Source organism: Electrophorus electricus, chromosome 4, assembly GCF_041902795.1.
Source record: "Electrophorus electricus isolate QZ-2024a chromosome 4, ASM4190279v1, whole genome shotgun sequence".
In the NCBI taxonomy this organism is placed as follows: domain Eukaryota; kingdom Metazoa; phylum Chordata; class Actinopteri; order Gymnotiformes; family Gymnotidae; genus Electrophorus; species Electrophorus electricus.
In genome coordinates this window covers 4,959,044-4,978,595 of record NC_137500.1, presented here as the reverse complement: position 1 = coordinate 4,978,595, position 19,552 = coordinate 4,959,044, and the positions used below count along the sequence as shown (strand labels likewise).

The window sequence follows — 19,552 nt, the reverse complement described above, 5'->3', positions numbered from 1 at the left end:
TTCTCTTTGAAGCAGAAAACCATTTTGAGCGCTTGGCTCAGATTGTACAGAAGCGCACAATAGGATTACCACAGAAATTACTATCAGTGTAATGACAAACGTTTTGGCTGTAGCTACCCATTGTTTTAAAATTAAGAATGAAGGATAAAAACAAAAAAGAAGCCTTTCAATGCATGGAATACGTTTTTAAAAATGGGACTTTACTTCAAACTTTCCGCAAAGACAAGGGACATTTCAGCGCATAAAATGCCACCCAGACTATGTTCAATGTACAAATGTATAAATAAAAACCTGGATCCTGGGAAAATGCATATGAAAACAAGGATACATGTAATCTGCAAATACAAAGCAAAGCCTTTCCACATTATCATCAAAATTACACAAATATGATAAAATGCAACTAGGTTACACTTTAAAGTTTTAAAGTAATTCTATGGAGCTAGCCAACAATATTTTGATTTAAAAATTGTATTGCATAGATTTGAGTCTTAAATACCCTTCACAGTCAACATTTAGCAAGTTAAAACATTTTACACAGAATCTCACATTTAGGCACATCAGCAAAAGGCACATCTCATGGTTTTTAAAAAAAAAACTCAGCTGGAACATATACATTTGTTAGCTAGGCTAACAAATTTAGCTCATCTTTTATGAAACTTCCCATAAACATATGTTAAAAGTCATGCTGACTTCTAATAATGAATCTTAGTACCCAGGTCTTCTGTATACAATGGCTTGATTATGTCAGAGGAACCGATTCACCAACATTGCTGCTATGGCAAGCTGTGACCTTCCCCTGTAGATTCTGGGTCATGGAACAAGCTATGGCCATCCCCCGCACAATCCGGATCCTGGAACAAGTCTCTCACAATGATCTCACTCACTGAAAAAAGAAAAAATATATATATTATTAATTATTAGAAGTATTAATAATTATTAGAAGTATTTATTAATTAACTATCTAATAATTATTAGAATTATTAATAATTATTAAGTAGATAAGCAGTAATAAGGTTTTCAGCATTTGGAACTCTGAATGTACTCTGAATGCTGAACTTACCATACAGGAAGGCATGTTTTAAACATATTTCAACCTTTTATGGTGCTTACCTTAGAATATAGATGGCAATTGTACAGACATATGTGTGTGCAGATTAAAGCAGTTCCTACACTGAAAAACATTTCCAATACAGAATATCTACTGACAGTGTAATTAATAGACTAAACACTGAAAAAGCACCTCATACTGTTATGATGTTCTATTTCTAATAGGATTTCAGAACCATCTGAGAGCAGTATTGTTCATACATTCATACTCCATTATGTCTGAATGTCTTCCTGTAATTCATATCAGTGTGAACATCACCATAGAATGTGCATGCATGCTGTGCAAGCACAAGTGAGTTAGCTACGAATCGCTGATATTTAATTTACTAAATTTCTCTTTAGATAAAACAGTCATGATCTACTATTTTTAACAGCTTACACAGCCAAACCCAGGTTGCAGTGTTTCTAAAATCAAAACGTAAAGGGGCTATTCAGTGAAATGAAAGGGATCAGTAAGAGGAACAGCAACACGGTAATCAGAGAGACCCAATTGTCCATCGCACCTGTCCTCTCTGACGCACTAAAGTGGAACTGAGACCTGGTGGAGGACGCCCAATAGGGTGGGCACATGTGCTTGTCTGCAGACACATCAGCACCAGGACTAGCAAGTAAAAATGATATGATGCATGTCTGTGCGCGTGTAATTAGATTGTAATCAGTGACTGATACTCAACACAGAGTAAGAGATGTTTTGCAGCATATTGCTTCATTAAAAGAAACATGAGCAGAAAGCAACGGTATAAACAAAAGGTCAGAAACAGTAAAGGCCATTGTTTTGGCACGGGCCGTCCAGCGGGTGCCAATTTCCTCAGATATGCAAGGATCTCATTCAGTGCAGAATGCAAGAATGGTTTGTGTGAGCCATGCATGTCTATCACTACAGTGGCTGAACAGCTGTGCACCAGTATCTACAGAAGATTAAGATTCCCGATATATTTAACTCTCTTGATGACTCCATGCAATGCTACATACAGACCCATATCCTCTTTCCCTTCATGCTGCAGGACTGCAGGCTATAATTAGGTGCAAACCAAACAGGTTTCCATATACTGGGGGTGGCAACTGCTGGTCCCTGCTTGAGTGTAAACAAAAGTCACAAGCATATGGCCTGCCTTGTTTAACACAGAGCCGATGTGAATTTGTAGGAAGCACGTGGCTCATTGAGGCAAGCCAATTGCTGGACCATCTCCAGTACTTCTAACAATAATAAAGGACAGAAAAGTAACAGTGAAGTGGCAGAGAGGGTAAATACAAAGAATACCATCTCAGCACTCAGTATAACAAATAGTATCAAAAGTCTCTCACCATCATCAAGAGTGATATCCTGTATCCCAATGGACTGGAAGGTGAGCTCCTTCTCTTCTCCTGGTTCTTGTGTAATGTTAAGTCTATGCTCCACTGAGGAGCAACGTTGTGAAGTTTCAGAGGTACTGGTGCAACTTGAAGTAGCTGCTGGGAGGGAGGCACTGTTAGACTTTGGGTCTGTAAAGGCTTCTCCATTTAAAGATAAGGTAGTTGGCACTAGGGCAGAAGCTGGAGACTGCTGGGGAACAGGGGACTCCGGAGAGGGAGAAGAGTTTTGAAACCGCCCCAGGTCCACAGGCTCATGACCAGATCTATGGTGACCAGGGCTACTTGGTTCAGGCTGGTTTGAGGGATAGCTGAGGTAGCTCTCGGTGCGCCCCTGAGAAGAGCTTTGTTTCAAGGGTTGAACAGCCCCAGGAGAGCCGTGATGTCCAATGCCCAGCAGAGAGGTCACATGATCAGACATAAGAGGAGGCGATTTTCCTCCGTGGAGTGGTTCCCAGTTGCTGGGAAGACTGAGCTGTCCATTGTAGGATAGGCTCTGCTGAGGTCCTTGGAAGGAGGCTTTAGAGAAATCCAATGATGAGGGGTGGAACATAGGGTATTGTCCATGTCCAGTTCCAAGGCTACCGTCTTGTGGATGATATTGGTTTAGATAGGAGTGGTCCAGCGGGGTGTAGCTGGGAACTGGGCCTCCAGAGTAGAACCACTGTTCCAGATGTTCAGGAAGCTGCTGGGCCGCAGGCATAGCAATGAATTTGGCTGGGTCACAGGCGACGCCATCCCCAGCACCATCGAACTCCTGTTTCACATGCACTGCTTAAAAAGACATGGTCTAATTAATCTAGCTGTCAGAGAAGTTGGATTATTTACAATTAGCAGTATTGTTTACATTTTCACTTTTCCAGTCCAGTTTTCCACATAAAAACAACATGTTTACTCATATCTCAGTAAGAAAACCCAGAGCCATATGACCGTAATGGAACCAGAGCTGACTCAACCACATGTGACTTAAGATGAATAAGAAAACATTAAGAGCTGTACCATTCAAAGGGTTTTGATTTGGGACATAGCTGAAGTGCTGACTGGGGCTCCTCTTCCTCTTGCCATTGCTGACGTAAAACTGGACTTGCGCAGAGGACAATAAAGTCCTTTTATAATACGATGGGATCTTCACCACGATGCTTGTCTACAAAGGCCAACAATTAAGTTTAAAAATCCATCCTTATTGACCTGCATATCCTGACAGATTATTCTTACATAAAACAGTAATAAAGACTATAGAAAAATATAATTAAAAAAAAAAAATTTTTTAAAGGAAAAATAAAAAACTAAAGAAACTAAAAACAACTGAACCAAAATAACTTAAGTCAGTCATCTAGATGCTTACATCCCTACTCTTTTCACACACGGGTTTTGCATCCACCTCCCACTGGGTTCTGCCATCTGTATTGGACAAAAGAAACTTCAAGTCCATTTTTCAAAGGACAGGCAAGGAGCAGAGTCTCAAAACAGCCCTGGAATGGTACTCATCATTTATTTAGGCAGAAAGCTCTGCAGATGCCTCTTACCAGGGCCCTTTTCCAGGAAGATGACCTTTGAGTCTGGCGTGATGTTTGGGCCTGTGATGAGCATCTCCTCGCCCCCACTCGCTGAGCCGTAGGGAGGGCTGAACGTCTCTATCTGAGGAAGTTCCTGTGCTGAGCGCTGAGCTGAAGCCAGAAAAGAGCCGGAGGGGGGGGGAATAACAGACCATACTCAACTGTATTCATGCGCTCACAATAGCCAGCTCTATTATTACAAATGACCTAGGACGACTTATGACTTTGTTTTCTTTGTTTGTAGCCTTTGTTTCTAGCTCACGCAAACAGGTCAGGACACTCACAGCACTCGATAGGTATCGAGGCCACCTGCAGACACAGCACTTTTCCATTGGCCTGGGGAACGTGCACGCGGAATACGGCCCGTACGCGGGTGTTCTTGCGCCCCACGTCTGTCTCACCCTTCCGCAGCTCAATGTCAGCATTCCTGAGCTTCAGTATCCCAGCACAGTCAATGCTTTAAAACAAAAATTAAATTAATGTCCTGAAACAGTAACACCATAACTGAAACATGACACTTCCAAACATTAATCGGCCATAATTGTGGCATATTTTTCACCTATGTATGCCATGCCTCTGATCTAAATAAATAATGAAATTTAAAAAATAGAAATAAAAGGAAAATCATTTCTGGTAATCCTGCTACCTTGGTATTTTCCAAGAAAGCATAAATGTAAATCCTCACTGTTTCTGACATGTACCTGGCAGACATGTCGTTTTCAGGGAGAAGAGGAATTTCAAGAACTTTGGTGCTGGAGATAACCATTTCATGGCTCGGGGTGGCCACTGTTTTGCCGGTAATCCTGTGCACCTGATAGAAAGCGTGTGGTCTTGTGTGACGATCATCTGCTGTGCCAACAAACATCTGCATGGTGACTGGTTTCTCGTTGTAACCTATGAGCTGTGAAGGCAGAACACATGCACACACGCGCACACACACACACACACACACACACACACAGTACAAGATTAAAAATTAAAGACTGCAATTTGTTTTGACTGCTTTAAAAACAGTGTGGTAATTTTTGGGGGGGGCTGTGTACTATGTGAAATGTCATTTATATACTTTACAGATTGGTGATTATTAATTATAACTCCCAGTAATATGCTGGCATACAAGACAAATGAGGAACAAGATAGTAAGATCCCACTGAACATTAGAATAGAGCTGCCGAGTATTAATATTGCAGAATAATATTACATATGAACACCTGGGGGGAAAAAAAGCACATCTTATCTAAGGCCTCATCTGTTCCACTTCTGGTAAGCATGACTGACCAGCTGGATCTTAGGTTACAAGAGTAAACAAAATGGTCATCGAATGCAATGTTAGCTTTTCTTGGGAACATGTTAAGAATAACTGAATTAAACTACACCAGAGGGAGAGCATGTTTCAGTAGTCACAATGCATTCCTTAACTGTGTATATGGGCACAGGTGCAGCAAACTGTTCCAGTAAAATGCAAATGCATATAATATACATAATAGAGAACTTGCCCACAATAACTCTTTTGTAATGATGATGCAGAAATAACGTGCAGATCTAATGAGCTTGCTCTAATCTGGAATCTACGCCTTTTTTTTTAAATAACATTGACATAAATTCCATATTGCATGCTGCACATTGCAAACACTAAACAGCAAATGCTAACATTGACAGACTTTAGTACCTGAGAAGATTTCAGGCGTAGTTTGGATGCATAAGAACAAGCAGTCAATCCAGCACAGAGATCAAAATGTACATAAGAATCAAAATAAGAATTTAGGTTTAACCACGGCAAACGTAACTGGATTACGCAATGAACGTTAACACAACAAGAAGTGTCTGAATGAAGAATACGCAGAGAAGGCACAGCTGTTCCAGTAGAACGATTAACTGTTCTATCAAATAATTGCCACACACTCAAGTCTGGGCACTGCAAGAAAACTCTTAATACTCTTTTAATACATTAATGCTGTTCAATACTGAACTGTAGTTAGGTTCTGAGCTACAGCATAAATGTAGCATGACCAGGAGTTTGTATCAGAGTTATTTTACCACCGTCTGTCTGGAGTATTTTGGCTGGTGACCTTTAGATGGCCTTAGCAACACTAGAAACAATATATTTGCATATATTATAAACATTTCCTGGCACAGTGCTTGGTGATGGATAATATAGAAAACGAATTTTTGTTTTAAGCATCGTCTGATATAGGAAGAAGCCATTTCTTGCCTGTGGGCACTGATATGGAGTGAGTTTTGGCCTGTGCTTATCCTAGAGGTCAGTTATGGGACTGAGAAAGTTGGTCTGATATTGGGGTAGGTGGATGCGTACCTTTACTATAGGATGCTTTCCGCAAGCTGATTTGATGGCCCCTCGACTGCCCTCTGTCTCATAGTGGGCTCTGTGGTGGGGTTTGGGCTGCACCTCCAGTTTCAGCTCAAACTGCCCATACTGACTGGGCAAAAGAGAGCAGTCCAGCAGGGGTAAAGAAGTGGACCTAAAAGACACACATGCAGAAACAGCCCTTAAAACAGAATCCTGTTGGTCACTAAGGACTCCAAATAACATATATCTATATTTCACCATACCACTGTGAACTGATACACTTCAAACAATGCATCTTACTATCCTACTAAAGTAATTGACATACATTAAGTTTATCTTCAATGAATATATAAAAACAAAGCAAAGAGAAACATTTAAAGGATGCATCCTGTACCTGAATAATGGGGTTTGTGTTTGTTTAGGTTTTCCCCATGTGAAAGGTGGAGGGACAGATAAGAAATGTTCCACTATGTCCTCCTTCTTCAGAGACAGCAGTGACATTTCTACGTTGGACTCCGGTGCTGGGGACACGAGGCTGCGGTCTTCCCGCCCCGAGTCGCCCTGCCCCGGCAGCAGGGACATACGGTCCTGACCGTGGTAAGCCTGGTAAGTCCTTCTGGTTTTAGAGGGAATATCCACCTCAGTCGCACAAGCCTGCATGGAGGCAGCCATCAGGCTGGGGCTTCCCAGCCAGGTGTCATCAGTGACACTGCCCCGCGGGGAGTGAGACGGGCTGGGGCTGGGAGAGAGATGAGGCGAGGAGGACCCCGGTACGGCCTCCGCGCTGGAATGCGGCCTCTTGCCGTACGGGGAAGTCGGGCGAGAGGAAGGCCGCGAGGAGGAGTGCGGGCAGGGGCTGAGCCAGGTGTCCTCGGTGACGCTGGTGCGTGGTGACTGATAGGGCGACTGGTGGGGTGAGAGTGAGCGCATGTACAGGCAGTGCTGCTGCTGCTGATAACGGAGCCAGGGCTCCTCTCTGAACGCGTAGCCCGGGGAGCCGAACGGAGACACCAGAGGGGAAACCTGCGGCGACGCCTGAGGGGAGGCAAGAGGCGACGGCAGGGACGAGCTGAGCGGCGACACCAGCGGCGAGTCCAGGCGGAAACAGGCCGTGGCCTCGTTCAGCTCCGCCTCCACGTCGTCATACACGTGGGAGAATGACTCGCAGGACGAGGCATCAGAGAGCCAGCTGCGTGACGACAGGCTGCTGCAGGGACTCGGGCATAGCGCAGACGCATCCCTGTGCGATGCATCCGGCGGGAGGTACAGCTGGTCGTGGGACACCAGAGGGCCGGTTGCGCCCCCGTGATCCGCCCTGACCCCATCCTGGTGGGAGGCCAGCTGGAAGCTGGCTGGGATGGAGGTGATCTGAATGCTGGGGCAGTCAAACACACGACTTGGAGAGTCCATAGCTCTGTAGGTGGCAGCAGGGGTGGCATGGCTCGTGGGGAAGGGGTCCTGGGCAAGTGGCAGCTGGGTGGCAGCACCCTGCATGCCTGGAGGCTGCTGGACAACAAGCTGCTCATGGGATGCAGGAGAGGGATAGCAGGGTGCACCACTATTTGCGCTGACACCTACAGCAACAAGATTAAAACGGCATGCAAACGAGTGTTTTTTTACTTTATAACTGAATGCCTGGATTATAAGATATGTAGAGCTAAAATAAAATTAAATGAATTAATAATATGATAATGTATGGAAAACAAAACAAGAAAAAAAAAATTACACTCAGTGTGCTGTCTATTAAATAATACATGTGGCAGAACCGAACCATCATGAGTCAGGCATTCATAATGTAAGAGTAACAAATCAACCCAATGCTACTAGTATTAAAAAAGGCTGGTGCTCACACAAAAAGCACGTAACTTCATTTTACATGGACACAGTGGTATTAGCAATCTTTCAAGAGTACCTCATATTAAGTCATTTCAGACAAGTGAGCAAAATAAATGCTGTCAGCAGTGCAACAGCAGTTTACTATAAATAACCTCATGCGTACACACACACACTCTCACACACTCTCACTCACTCTCACTCACTCACTCACACACACACACACACAAACAAACAAACAGGATGCTGGGTGAGAAGACAGACTTCAGAACAAACTGATAAGCTGTAGGGGAATTAAAAAACTGTACTCAGAACAGAAGTAGTCTTGTAAGCAAAACTACTCTGGAAACAATAGTAAATACAAGATAGGCAGTAGGCCATGTTTGCGATTTAAATTACTTAATGTTTCTTCCCTCCACTTATTTTTAAAAACTTTCAAACCTTTGGCAGATCTGTAAACAGCACATCTGCAATATCTACAGACTATTCACACCTGACAACTACATCTCAAGTACACTAAAAAGTGCTCTCAGTATATATTTAAGTCTACCGTGTACTAAGAATGAAATGTGTTTATTTTAAAATATTTAGACAGAACTTGTAATCTAACAATTTAAATTATTTTGCGTCACAGTCGTTTGATGTTTGGTAATGGGAACTAAATGAATGCTTCAAATTAAAAACCGGATTCTCAGTCACACAAAGGTGTGGTGATGAAATATTGTCATGAAATATTACGGTCATGCGGCTAATAAAGAAGGACAACGTCTGAGCTTGAAGCGGGCAAATAAAAAGTACATTATTTTATTCATTTTGAAAGTAACGTGCCGCTCAAATATTTAAGACAGCAAATGCCCTGGAACTGTAATACTTTTACTACTAGTAAACAGTGCTTTGATGGGTCAAGAAACAAATTTTATTGAATGCTATGGTGGCATTTTACAACTTAGCTTGTGGTGACAGGAGTTGCCGCTTAGGTTTACTGCATTTAAATAGAGACAAAATGGCAACGGCTGGAAAGGGAATATGATGCGTAACCGTACAGCTAAATAAGGGTCGTTTTACACGTTAGCCTTTTATTATTCAAACTTAATTCTAAACCAATCCGTCTTCCTCTTTAAGAACTGTAACGCTACAGTTGGCAGCAACAAAGGATGTGGCCGACTTGAGCCAGCATTTTTCAGAAAACGGATGAGTGTTATTATCGGGGGACTAATATGAAGAGCTGGTATAACTCCTTCACTGACCTGTGTGGCCTAACGCCGTGTGTTGACTGTCCTCCCCAAAAAGAAGTCTGAAATCCAGTTCCTCGCTGCCGCCGTATTTCGCAGTAGACATTGCATTTGAAAGGTTCAGGTTCACTATTATCTTTTCAAAATTGCTGAGCGCTACCTACCTAGCTTTCTAAGCAAAGCGTCGTTGCATAATTAAAAGCAAACTCAACCTTGCCGATGTCAACTTTTCCTGAACTGTAACGCGGGTTTGGTTTACAGGGTCGACATGGTGCCAGCTTGTAAACCCGGAACACACACTAAAGTGCCTGTGTTGCTGAAAGTTCTCCAGCTAGCGTTGGCTGGAGGATTTCCCGTTGCAGATACCCGCTGTTGTTATCGCCCATTCAATCGTAGGCTTAATGAGGTCGGAGAGGTTTTCAAACCGTCACAATTTCAGCCTCGCGTACACCACCACCAAAACTTCGCCACTGCACGCTCTTGCGTGCGTGACGTCAGCACCTTTGCCACCACATCGTAGCGAACGAAATGGGAGCACACTGTGTGTGTGTGTGTGTGTGTGTGTGTGTGTGTGTGTGTGTGTGTGTGTGTGTGTGTGTGTGTGTGTGTGTGTGTGTACGGACGTACCATTCATCCAGGAGATAAGCCATCACAGCCGGGACTGTCTCTGCATTCATTTAATAGCACTTTGGAAGTTCATATTTAGATTTTATTTGTTTGTTTGTCTGAATCATTTTTCAGCAACTGCAAGGGGAAAAAAGGATAACTACCAAACCCACTAATGAAAGTAAAATGTTTTAATTCAATAAAAAATTATTGTAATATACACATGGACTCCATCTATTACACCATACATAAAAGTATAAGTCAGCTCAAAACTTCGATGTCCTTGAGAAAGGACAGCCCAGTACAGGAAGTTCTTGAAAAGGAGTATTCTCTCAGCCATAGTTGGTAATTTAAATTTCATTCGAAAGATGAGGAATGAAAGGTTACTAGGCTGCCCCCTTTTGGTGTATGGAACACTTAGTTACTGAAATGAAAACTAAAAAGGCATGCTCAAGCATCTCTCAATCTCTCTCAATCTCTCTCTCTCTCACACACACACACACACACACAAAATAAATAAAAGGACTGTGTAGTGCGTGTGAGAGAACATGCAGGTGTTCCTCTCAAGTTGACAAGAAATCTCTGTACATGACGGTAAGAGATGATGTGCAGCATTATCACAAACACAAAGCAGCAGACACAATCCTCCGAGTTCAAAAGGTGAGCAGTGTTCTTTGGTCATGGTTGTGGTACACCATTCACTACCATCGACTTGTCACTTGATTCCTGTTCCTCTTTCTGGGATTCTTCGGTGACCCGTCTTTTCCTGTTTGTTGAGTCTGTGATGCCAGTATCCTCAGATGCACTGTGTCGTCTCTCCTCTCTCTTTCTCTTGTTTACCAGACTTGAGTTCCCCTCTCTGATAAGGCCCTCAGGTACTCCAAGTGTGCGTAGACATACAATGGCAGCAGCTTGTTCAGCAAATTTCTTAGACTTCTCCCTAAAAAAGGAAGGGAAAAAACCCCCATAAAAATCAGATTTTACCATCCCAAAATGAAACCACTTCTGACTGTCGGCACGCACCACAGGGTGGACCGATACTTCTTCTTTGCCACGGTAACTGTAGACTGGAAAGCTCTGTCTTGGGCGCGTTGCTCCTGAAAGGAGAAAGAACAGACACTTTGATAAAGTTGCTCTCATGAGACATGTTATTCATAAAGCTTGAAATTCACATGCTTGCAAATAGGAATATTATTACTTAATATGTACAAGTTACAGTTAATGTTAAAAAAAGTTATTTTTTTTATTTACAATTATATGTTAATATCTTAAAAGGAAACAATTACTAGATAAGGACATTTCAAGAATGTATAAAGAAAGTTTTTAATACATGTAAATTTGACCTACAGTCTATTTTAAGCATCAATATTTGGCCTTTAACTAGGAATACAAATAAAAATGTAATGGACACATTTCTTAATCCATCATGTTCCACTACTAAGCAAACTTTTAAAATGTTATGGGAGACTATAAGTAAGATAAAGAAACAAAACGTACTTCTACCCTGTAGTGGTGGAAAGTTGAATGCCGAATACACAATGTTCAACTAAAACTTTGTATATTTTTTTTATAGCTGTTGGATTGTACAAGAGAGAACAAAGAGATACATGGTGTTCTGGTGTGCAGCTGCAGGGCATAGCACTGCTGTTTGAGTCGCACCGTCTCATACACAGGCTGCTCCAACTTCTCTTTTCGGCTCCATTCCAGCAAATACATCTTTGGGGTTATCTGAGGGGGATATTCCCTCCTGTGTTTCACACACACACACACACACACACACACACACACACACACACACACACACACACACTTAAAGCTCTTTACACTTGTAGTAATTTTACTCTCACAAATATAAACACTTGGGAACCATCTTTGTTTATGGCCCAAGCAGCAGTACTGATTAAGACACGTAAAAAAAATTACCATGCAATAATTTGTATTTAAATACAATATTTGTTTTGTTATTAATGCAAAGCTATCTTGGGACCAACCTTTCAAACCTGACAGCCATAGTGATGACATCACCATCCACTGCAGGCTGGTGCCCTGGGCTGCTGGTGGCCTGTAGGACCCACCTCCGGGCTTCCAGCTCAGCCTGGGTCATCTGATAGTAATCAGTCATTCCGAACACCTCACTGCAAAAACCCAAACCGCAGATAACAACTGTAGCCTTTGCAAATATTTGGATAAAATGCTGGAAAAGAACAAATCCACTTATGCTAGGAAGCTTAGCGGTGCCAGCCAGGCCCCTCTGGTGGAACCCGGCTGTGCTGTGCTTGTGTAACCGGGCCTCAGTCTCGAAGCTCATTAATACTCACACACTCCCCTCAGCAGGCGCTCAAAAACACGCCTCTGAAACTGACGTCAATAGCAACTGTTGTTCTCAATGAAAATATCTCACACTGATGCTTCCAATATGCAACATCTGTGTAGCACAACTTGTAGCTCTATACAAATACATAGGGTCACAGGATGGCATCATCTTAAATTTTAAAAAAGCAGAAGTGAGCTACATAAGAGTGAAAATGTAGGAGGCCTGAAACTCTGTCTTGGTAATGCAGAAACTAAACTGCAAAACTGCATAAACTAAAATGAAGTTAAAATTTACTTCCATCAAAAGTACAACTGCATGAGCATGATCTTATTCTACCACATTCAGTTCCACAACCAAACTGTAAGAAATTAAAACTTTGTAGAACTCAACTTGTTTGGAATTGAGCATACCAAAATGCAGTCATCCTTCATTCAACAATTTGTGAAGTGGGGCAACATACCCAATTGCAGGTAAAGCATGTTTGCATATGTTTATGCTATAAATAAAAATATAGACAATGCCTCACAATAATCACACGAAGCTCTCTGTAGAACACAGCCTTGCCTTTTACCTCATATTCCCTCCCATGACAGTGTCTCTTGCTTGGGGTTTTTAAACACGGTGTAATTTTCTTATCCTTCTGTGCAGATGAGCTACAGTTAGAAGTTATTATGCTATTCAGAAATCTTCCAGTTTATAGCTATTTATGGCACTCGAGAGTCAATTTCAGTGAATGCTTTACCAGATCTCCTCATTGGTCTGTGCAGCGTGGAGCCGTTTGCCCATTGGGGATTCCACCCTGTCCCTGAGCATCTGGCACAGGCAGTATTTGGTATTGAATGTGTTGTTGTCATAGCGAACAGCCTGTGGACAGACACACAAAATAGAATACTGTGGAAGCTCTTTAATATATTGCAGCTGAACCATGAGCAACTACAGAGGCCATAGCAAAGAAATAAAAAAAAAAGAAAGAACATGTAGTTCTGGAGGTTGTTTATTAAGCAAGCTTCTGAAAGGCCCACCACTCACATATTTGATATACTCCTCCATCACCTCGTCCACTGACAACGCCCCCTGGCTCCGGAAGATTGATGGGTTCCACATAGCAGCCCGAGCTAACATGACAGAGGACGCGCCTGTCTCCTCACGGAACGTCTCTATGTCATCATTTGTTTTTATGATATCCAGAGAGCCACCACTGCGAAGATGGAGGACAAATGCAAAGATGTAGCGAGACAAAGAAGGATAGATATGGGAATTTAACACATTACAGGGAGTTTCATCTTGTTTAATCTGACAACCATGGGAAGGATTGTGATAAATCTTAATCAAACTACTGGAAAGATTGGTAACAAGCAATAACTCAACAAGCTTATTTACATTCCTAAAATGTTAGCATGTACAGTTGAAAATACAACCGCTAACGATGATGTAAAACTAGAGGTAGATGGATGCAGGTGGCGGCAGCTTTGTGCTGCGTGGCTGGCACAGACCTAGCTACAACCGGAATGGAGACGCTTTCAGATATGGCTCGAATGTAGTCACAGTGAACTGGGTGCCTTGGCCTCTCCTCCTTCATCCTGAGAAATAAGTGACATAGTGGCTAACTACAACGTCTTACTGCTGCCTAGACGGAATGTTGGGACATATTGGGACACTAAACACATGCAAAAAAACAACCAAAAAAAGCAAAAATAAACAAATAAATAAACCAGACCCTCAACAAATAACCCAGTTACCTGCCATGCACAGCTATGGCCGCCACTCCTGTCTTTTCAATTCTCTTCACCAAACTCACGGTTTCTTCCATCTAAATAAGCAATGTGAACCAATTTTCAACACAGACAAATTAGTTCAAGGTTATATCAAATTTAAATGAAAAATTAAAATTAAAAAATTAAAAACACCACTTTTATTCTGTGACATCTGATTCATTCAACCCATTAACACTTACTGTCGGTAGGATCCGGATTTTGCACGTAACTGGTTTTGAAACCCCTCTCACAAGAGTGGTCAGAATCTGCAGAGAACAAAACATTTGACAACCCAATTTTAGGCATTACAACTTTTTCTTCAGGACTCTTGAAGAGCAACCACATGTTGAGGCACTACCTCTATGTGGTCAATGTACCTGCAGAATCAGAGCATGGATACTTACAGCCTCAATTTTGTCAGGGTTAGACAGGAGAGCAGATCCCATTCCTCCCTGCACACAAGACTGAAATCAGCCACTATCACATCTCATCTCACACTGATCCAATTCAGTTAAATAATCTGAGTGCACAAAACTATAAGTATTCTGAATCATCCTCCAACCATAAATATAGGAAACATTTCCCCAGAGTTGTGATGATGTAGGTATTTGACATGTAACTCTCACCTTGGTGGAATATTCTTTTGGACAGCCCATATTCACATCTATAGCAGCCACATCATTCTCACTGTTCAGGGATATGACATTAATGGATTTATTCAACAGATTTATAGCATGTATTAAATTGTGGCGCAAGATGTCAAAAAATAATATTTTTAAGGTTACATTCAATCGTGAAAGTAGAACAGTTTTTAATACACTATGGATGAGCTGGTGTAACAAGATGCTAGCAACACCAAAGTCATGGGTTCAATTCCCAGTGAGTACACATAATGCCATACTGATAAATATACATAAAACAATTTGGTTAAGAGCATCTATGTTTGACTTGCTACAACTTACACAAGTAGGGCCACTGTCAATGCTCTCTCTGGGTCTGCGGTTCCCTGAACACCCAAGGCAAAAGTCAAACTCTCAAAAATCAGGTGTTTTAAAACCACCATTTACACAAGCAAAAAAAGTGTACAGCTCTGCGCATAAAGAAAGAGATGGATGGCCTGTTCCCATCCAGACACTAACCATCTGAAAGACAACACGCTCCTTTTCCTTAGTACAGGTCCGGAACATCACTCTGTCATCTGGAGCTACGAAGTCAACTGTTTCCAAAACATCTACCGAAGACACAAATCTGGTAATATATCATGCACCGTTTTATATTTTTGAGCATACCCCAGGACCTCAGTAACAACGTTAAGACCTTCACATTAAATAACCAGCTAAACACCACTAAAACATTAAAGATACAGAAAGGAGAAAGATTTACCATTTACTATCCTCCGACACTGAGCCATTTTGATGTCAATCAGTTCCTTCAACAAAACAAGACAAATCTTTGCACTCATCAACAAATACAGGAAATCAAGTGCCATTGAACCATGCATTCACTACATGCAACATAAATATATCAGTTTATGATTTAATTAATGTTTGTTGATATATCCTTTATAATTCATTTTCCCTCACCTCACAGAACACAATATTTGCACCATAGTCCAAAGCCAGAAGCCTCATTGGTAGAGTGCCGACGCGCACCATAGGTGCTAGAATAATCTGATTGTGAAAACCCATCTTTCCCAGAGAGTTAGCCATGATGCTGCCTTCCTCAGTGCCTGATATGGAAAGACTGTTCAGTGCATTGCAGCGATAATCACTGGACTAATTACATGTTCACTGAAGTGATGATAAATCCATGAAGTGATATCATAGTTACTTAACATTGTGCATACATGTTGAAGTTCATTCGAACGGTCCACTGATTTTCATTATGGTCCATATGATTTTTCATATTGATTAATAGCAGTGGTCAGCTGTACCATGGTCAAGAACTGACTACTGAGAATGTAGATTGCTGATTAATTGCATAAACATAGGACTCAGCAAACTGAAGTGTGGTATACTGAACAAAATGTTGTACACTGTAACTGAACACACTGGTTCATTGTCGCAGTAACTGAGCATGGAAGTTGATGCAAATCTTCAACGTTTACAAAGTGAGGGTTTCCTTAAAACAAGGAAACTAACTGAAATTGAAAGACACTGTTTAACAGCATATAAAGTAGCTCTCAAGTCTTGTCCTAACAGATCCCTGCACAGTAGTGTTCCACTGAAATGAATTAACCAGCACACCATCTGCAGCTGGTACTTTACACCTACAGAGGAAGGCTGGATCCTTAATTTATTATGATTGCCCTAGTGACATTAGGTACCCCAATAACTGCATTTCATCTACAGTTACTATAGTTAAAGAATTTACTACTCAAGTACCGTTAACACTATAGGTTTGTCGTTGTAAGAAACCAAACTTGTCATGAGACCACAGGAGAAAAAAGACAAACCAGCGTGTAGCTACCGAGCATGTACATCAACAAAGAGAACTTTACCACACGCTTCTGTTTGAAATAAAGCGATCTAAAACATACATCGATCACATGTGTCTGACGCCACCAGACAAATCTTGTTAAGAAATAAACAAAGAAAATAAACAAATAACCTCTGGCTATCTACTAACGTGAGCCAACTTACTGCCCTACTGCAAGACACAACCTACCCTACTTCGGTTGCTGGGGGCAGTTTCATGGGCGACCACACTACCCGTTTTGTGACATAAACTGCCTGTTTTCTGAGCATCCAGATAACATGATACTGAATAAACTCACCGGCATCAAAAACAAAGTTCAGACAGGCTGCATTCACAGCTCGAGTGCAAACGCGTGTTCAGCTCCTGCTTCCTGCTTAACGTCATCAACAGGCGACAGGTTGTTTTTATTTTTTTACCCTGTATTCAAGCTTGCAACTTGTTTGATTTTTTAAAAAAAAACTATTTTATATAGTGTCTTCAAATAAAAACTGACTCGATTTTAGTGTTTAATCAACCCTCAACCAAATACATATTTTACTTTGAAATTGGCCTGTTGTATCAAGCAAGCGGTTCTAAACGCATTTCTGAATTTCATTGTGAATTTCCCTGTGCTGTAACCGGCCTGTCAGGCCGCTTCATGCTTGCATGGTTAAGGGCACGCATAAGAAGTGTTTGGAGAGGTGGAACATAGATGTCTTTGTGCATCATTCGAAAGCTTTGTGGGTGGTTTCTGCTGAGATTCATGTACCCTTGCAATCTTAACTCTTAAAATTTACCATTAAGGCTAATTTACATACATACTGTATGTAATGATAATCTACATACTGAAATAAAGATGCTTTTTGTTAAAAAAAAAAAAAAAACAAAGAAAGAAAGAAAAGAATCAAAAATGCTATTGAATTAGTGGTCATGAATAGTACAATTGGATCGATTGTTTCAGTCTCAGTTTTAGATGTGATACTGGAAGGTCTGCCAGCTACAGTGAGACTGAGGAAGAACAACTGAATTAAGATTGGTTTCTGCACAGACACATAATCTCCAGATTCCCTCAATTACTCAACCACTAATACTCTGGCTAATGATTTTTGTGGTGTCTGTGGTGAAATCAACATTAGTTAATCGTATCTTTTAAGGCTTTTAAGGCTAACAGTATATATATATATATATATATATATATATATATATATATATATATATATATATATATATATATATATATATATTATATATTATTTTTTTATTTTTTTTTTTGGTTATACCTGATATATGAGTTAGTATTTTGATCTGAGATTTGAGAGTTTAAAGTAATTTTATTTAAAGTAATTACACACTGATGCAGAATTGTTTTTCATATTGAAGACAAGCATTATGATATGAGTCTCTTTGTTTAGTAACTTACAGGCTCTCCAATCTGGACTTTAAGGGTTCATCCAAGCACTTTTTTGTCCAGCTTCTTTTGAACACCACTGAGCTCTGAACTGGAAACACTTACTGTTATTTTGACTTACGCAGAGGAGTCACCAGTTTTCATGGATGAAGGCGTGCAACTTTGCTGTCCAGTTATATAAAGGTCATATCTAAAGTGGTTTTGTAAGGTGTCATATATATGGTGGACTTTCTCTTCAAACCTCATTCCGTTACATAGTGGAAATACCCAAGGCAAATCTATCATCCAGTAGTCACTGAAAACATGCCCTATTTGTATGTAAATATAGATACATTTGCACATTTACATTTAAATCTAAGGTGGACATCAAAGTACAGTAAATCTCTCCTTTGCTCTATTCTCTATCTCTCTCACCCCCGATTACATATCTACAGCGGTATTAAAAAACTGTAATGTGTAAACCCAACTATTTTTCAGTTCCATATGCAGTATGTAAGCAGTTCACTGTGGAGTATTTCTCTGTGAGTCTTCTAAGCACAGTATTCACTACTAACCACAGTAAAGGCTCCCTTTTCACTATCAAACTGACTGATTATCTAACTGATCCCAGGGGGTAAGAACATTGCAGAAGTTACACAATTATCTCAAATTAGAGACAAGACAAATAGATTGGTTACACAGACATAAATTAAGCTAAGCTGTATACTTTTAAAAATATTTAAGTACACATTCCCCTTTGACAGTGTAATTCGGTTCACAGTTTTGTAGAAAATCAATTTATTGTTTTGGAGTAAGAGCAATCTCTTCTTTATAAATTATTTTTGTCCTTTAAATTAAAAGCTTTCTTAAACCACATACTAAACTTTAAATATTCCTCAAACCACTTTTCTTGAAGTAAATGACCAACATAATTTTGAGCTTGTATCATGATGGATACACATATCACAGTATCATGAGTAGGATGGCCTGGGATTCTACACCACTGAGAGACATCTTGAATGTCACAGTGACTATAACAGCCAGTCACACTCTCTGTTCAAGCACTATTACCCTCGCTGTTACTGTTAATGACATTAGTGACAATTCTCTCCACAGTTTATCTTATAACCTCCCAACCTTCCACAAGGAAGATTAGTTTGTAGTCAGAAATGAATATTATACTGATGGAAATCTAAGATGTATGTAGCTATCCAGTCCATCTTACAGCAGAGATCGCAGGGTGGTAGTACTGGGGAAGTTGTCTAAGAATGTTTCAAATATATTAGAGATGTTGCTCTGTTGCCAGTTTTCCTCTTTCTATGGAGAATGGAAGAGAGGTGACTGAGACAGCAATGAGGGGAGCGTTCACCTCTACCATCACACACACTGTTATTCATGTGCTGCCTTCATTCACACCATTCATTTTTATGGGTCTTGCCTGTCTGACATACAGACAGCCATTTTCCCTAAAGTCCAATCACATTAAAGTAAGACAGTTATGCACTTATGGGTGTATATTCATCATTCATACAATTGGTAAGCCATATGTAGAAACATTTATGGCTGAAAAAGACTTTAAAAACCACAAAAAATATTTGCTGACATTTAAATAATATACACAATATCAAACATTCAAATGTTTACATTT

At 40.7% G+C, this 19,552-nt stretch overlaps 2 protein-coding genes across 6 annotated transcripts; both read right to left on the bottom strand.

Annotated features, from left to right (window-relative positions):
* Positions 1-179: 179 nt before the first annotated feature.
* On the bottom strand, positions 180-9,889 carry nfatc3b (nuclear factor of activated T cells 3b). Of its 3 annotated transcripts, none has more exons than XM_027003257.3 (10): positions 9,402-9,889; positions 6,716-7,895; positions 6,328-6,493; positions 4,715-4,914; positions 4,298-4,470; positions 3,984-4,124; positions 3,803-3,858; positions 3,457-3,601; positions 2,413-3,228; positions 180-883 (listed from the first exon to the last, which is right to left on the bottom strand). In XM_027003257.3, the coding sequence occupies exons 1-10, from the start codon at positions 9,490-9,492 to the stop codon at positions 774-776; spliced, it is 3,078 nt and encodes a 1,025-aa protein (XP_026859058.3). In that variant the 5' UTR covers positions 9,493-9,889; the 3' UTR covers positions 180-773. The 3 variants fall into 3 exon arrangements, with proteins under 3 accessions (XP_026859058.3, XP_026859057.3, XP_026859059.3); XM_027003256.3 differs by having other exon boundaries at positions 2,413-3,231; positions 9,402-9,888; XM_027003258.3 differs by having other exon boundaries at positions 2,413-3,231; positions 9,551-9,888.
* Positions 9,890-10,165: 276 nt separating this feature from the next.
* Positions 10,166-16,923, bottom strand: dus2 (dihydrouridine synthase 2). Of its 3 annotated transcripts, none has more exons than XM_027003191.3 (16): positions 16,837-16,923; positions 15,644-15,789; positions 15,444-15,489; positions 15,200-15,291; positions 15,023-15,066; positions 14,687-14,747; positions 14,465-14,512; positions 14,261-14,326; positions 14,046-14,116; positions 13,800-13,886; positions 13,336-13,504; positions 13,049-13,170; positions 11,984-12,127; positions 11,652-11,739; positions 11,016-11,089; positions 10,166-10,932 (listed from the first exon to the last, which is right to left on the bottom strand). In XM_027003191.3, the coding sequence occupies exons 2-16, from the start codon at positions 15,767-15,769 to the stop codon at positions 10,671-10,673; spliced, it is 1,500 nt and encodes a 499-aa protein (XP_026858992.2). In that variant the 5' UTR covers positions 15,770-15,789; positions 16,837-16,923; the 3' UTR covers positions 10,166-10,670. The 3 variants fall into 3 exon arrangements, with proteins under 3 accessions (XP_026858992.2, XP_081568036.1, XP_081568037.1); XM_081711910.1 differs by lacking the exon at positions 16,837-16,923 and adding an exon at positions 15,907-16,830; XM_081711911.1 differs by lacking the exon at positions 13,800-13,886.
* Positions 16,924-19,552: the final 2,629 nt, after the last annotated feature.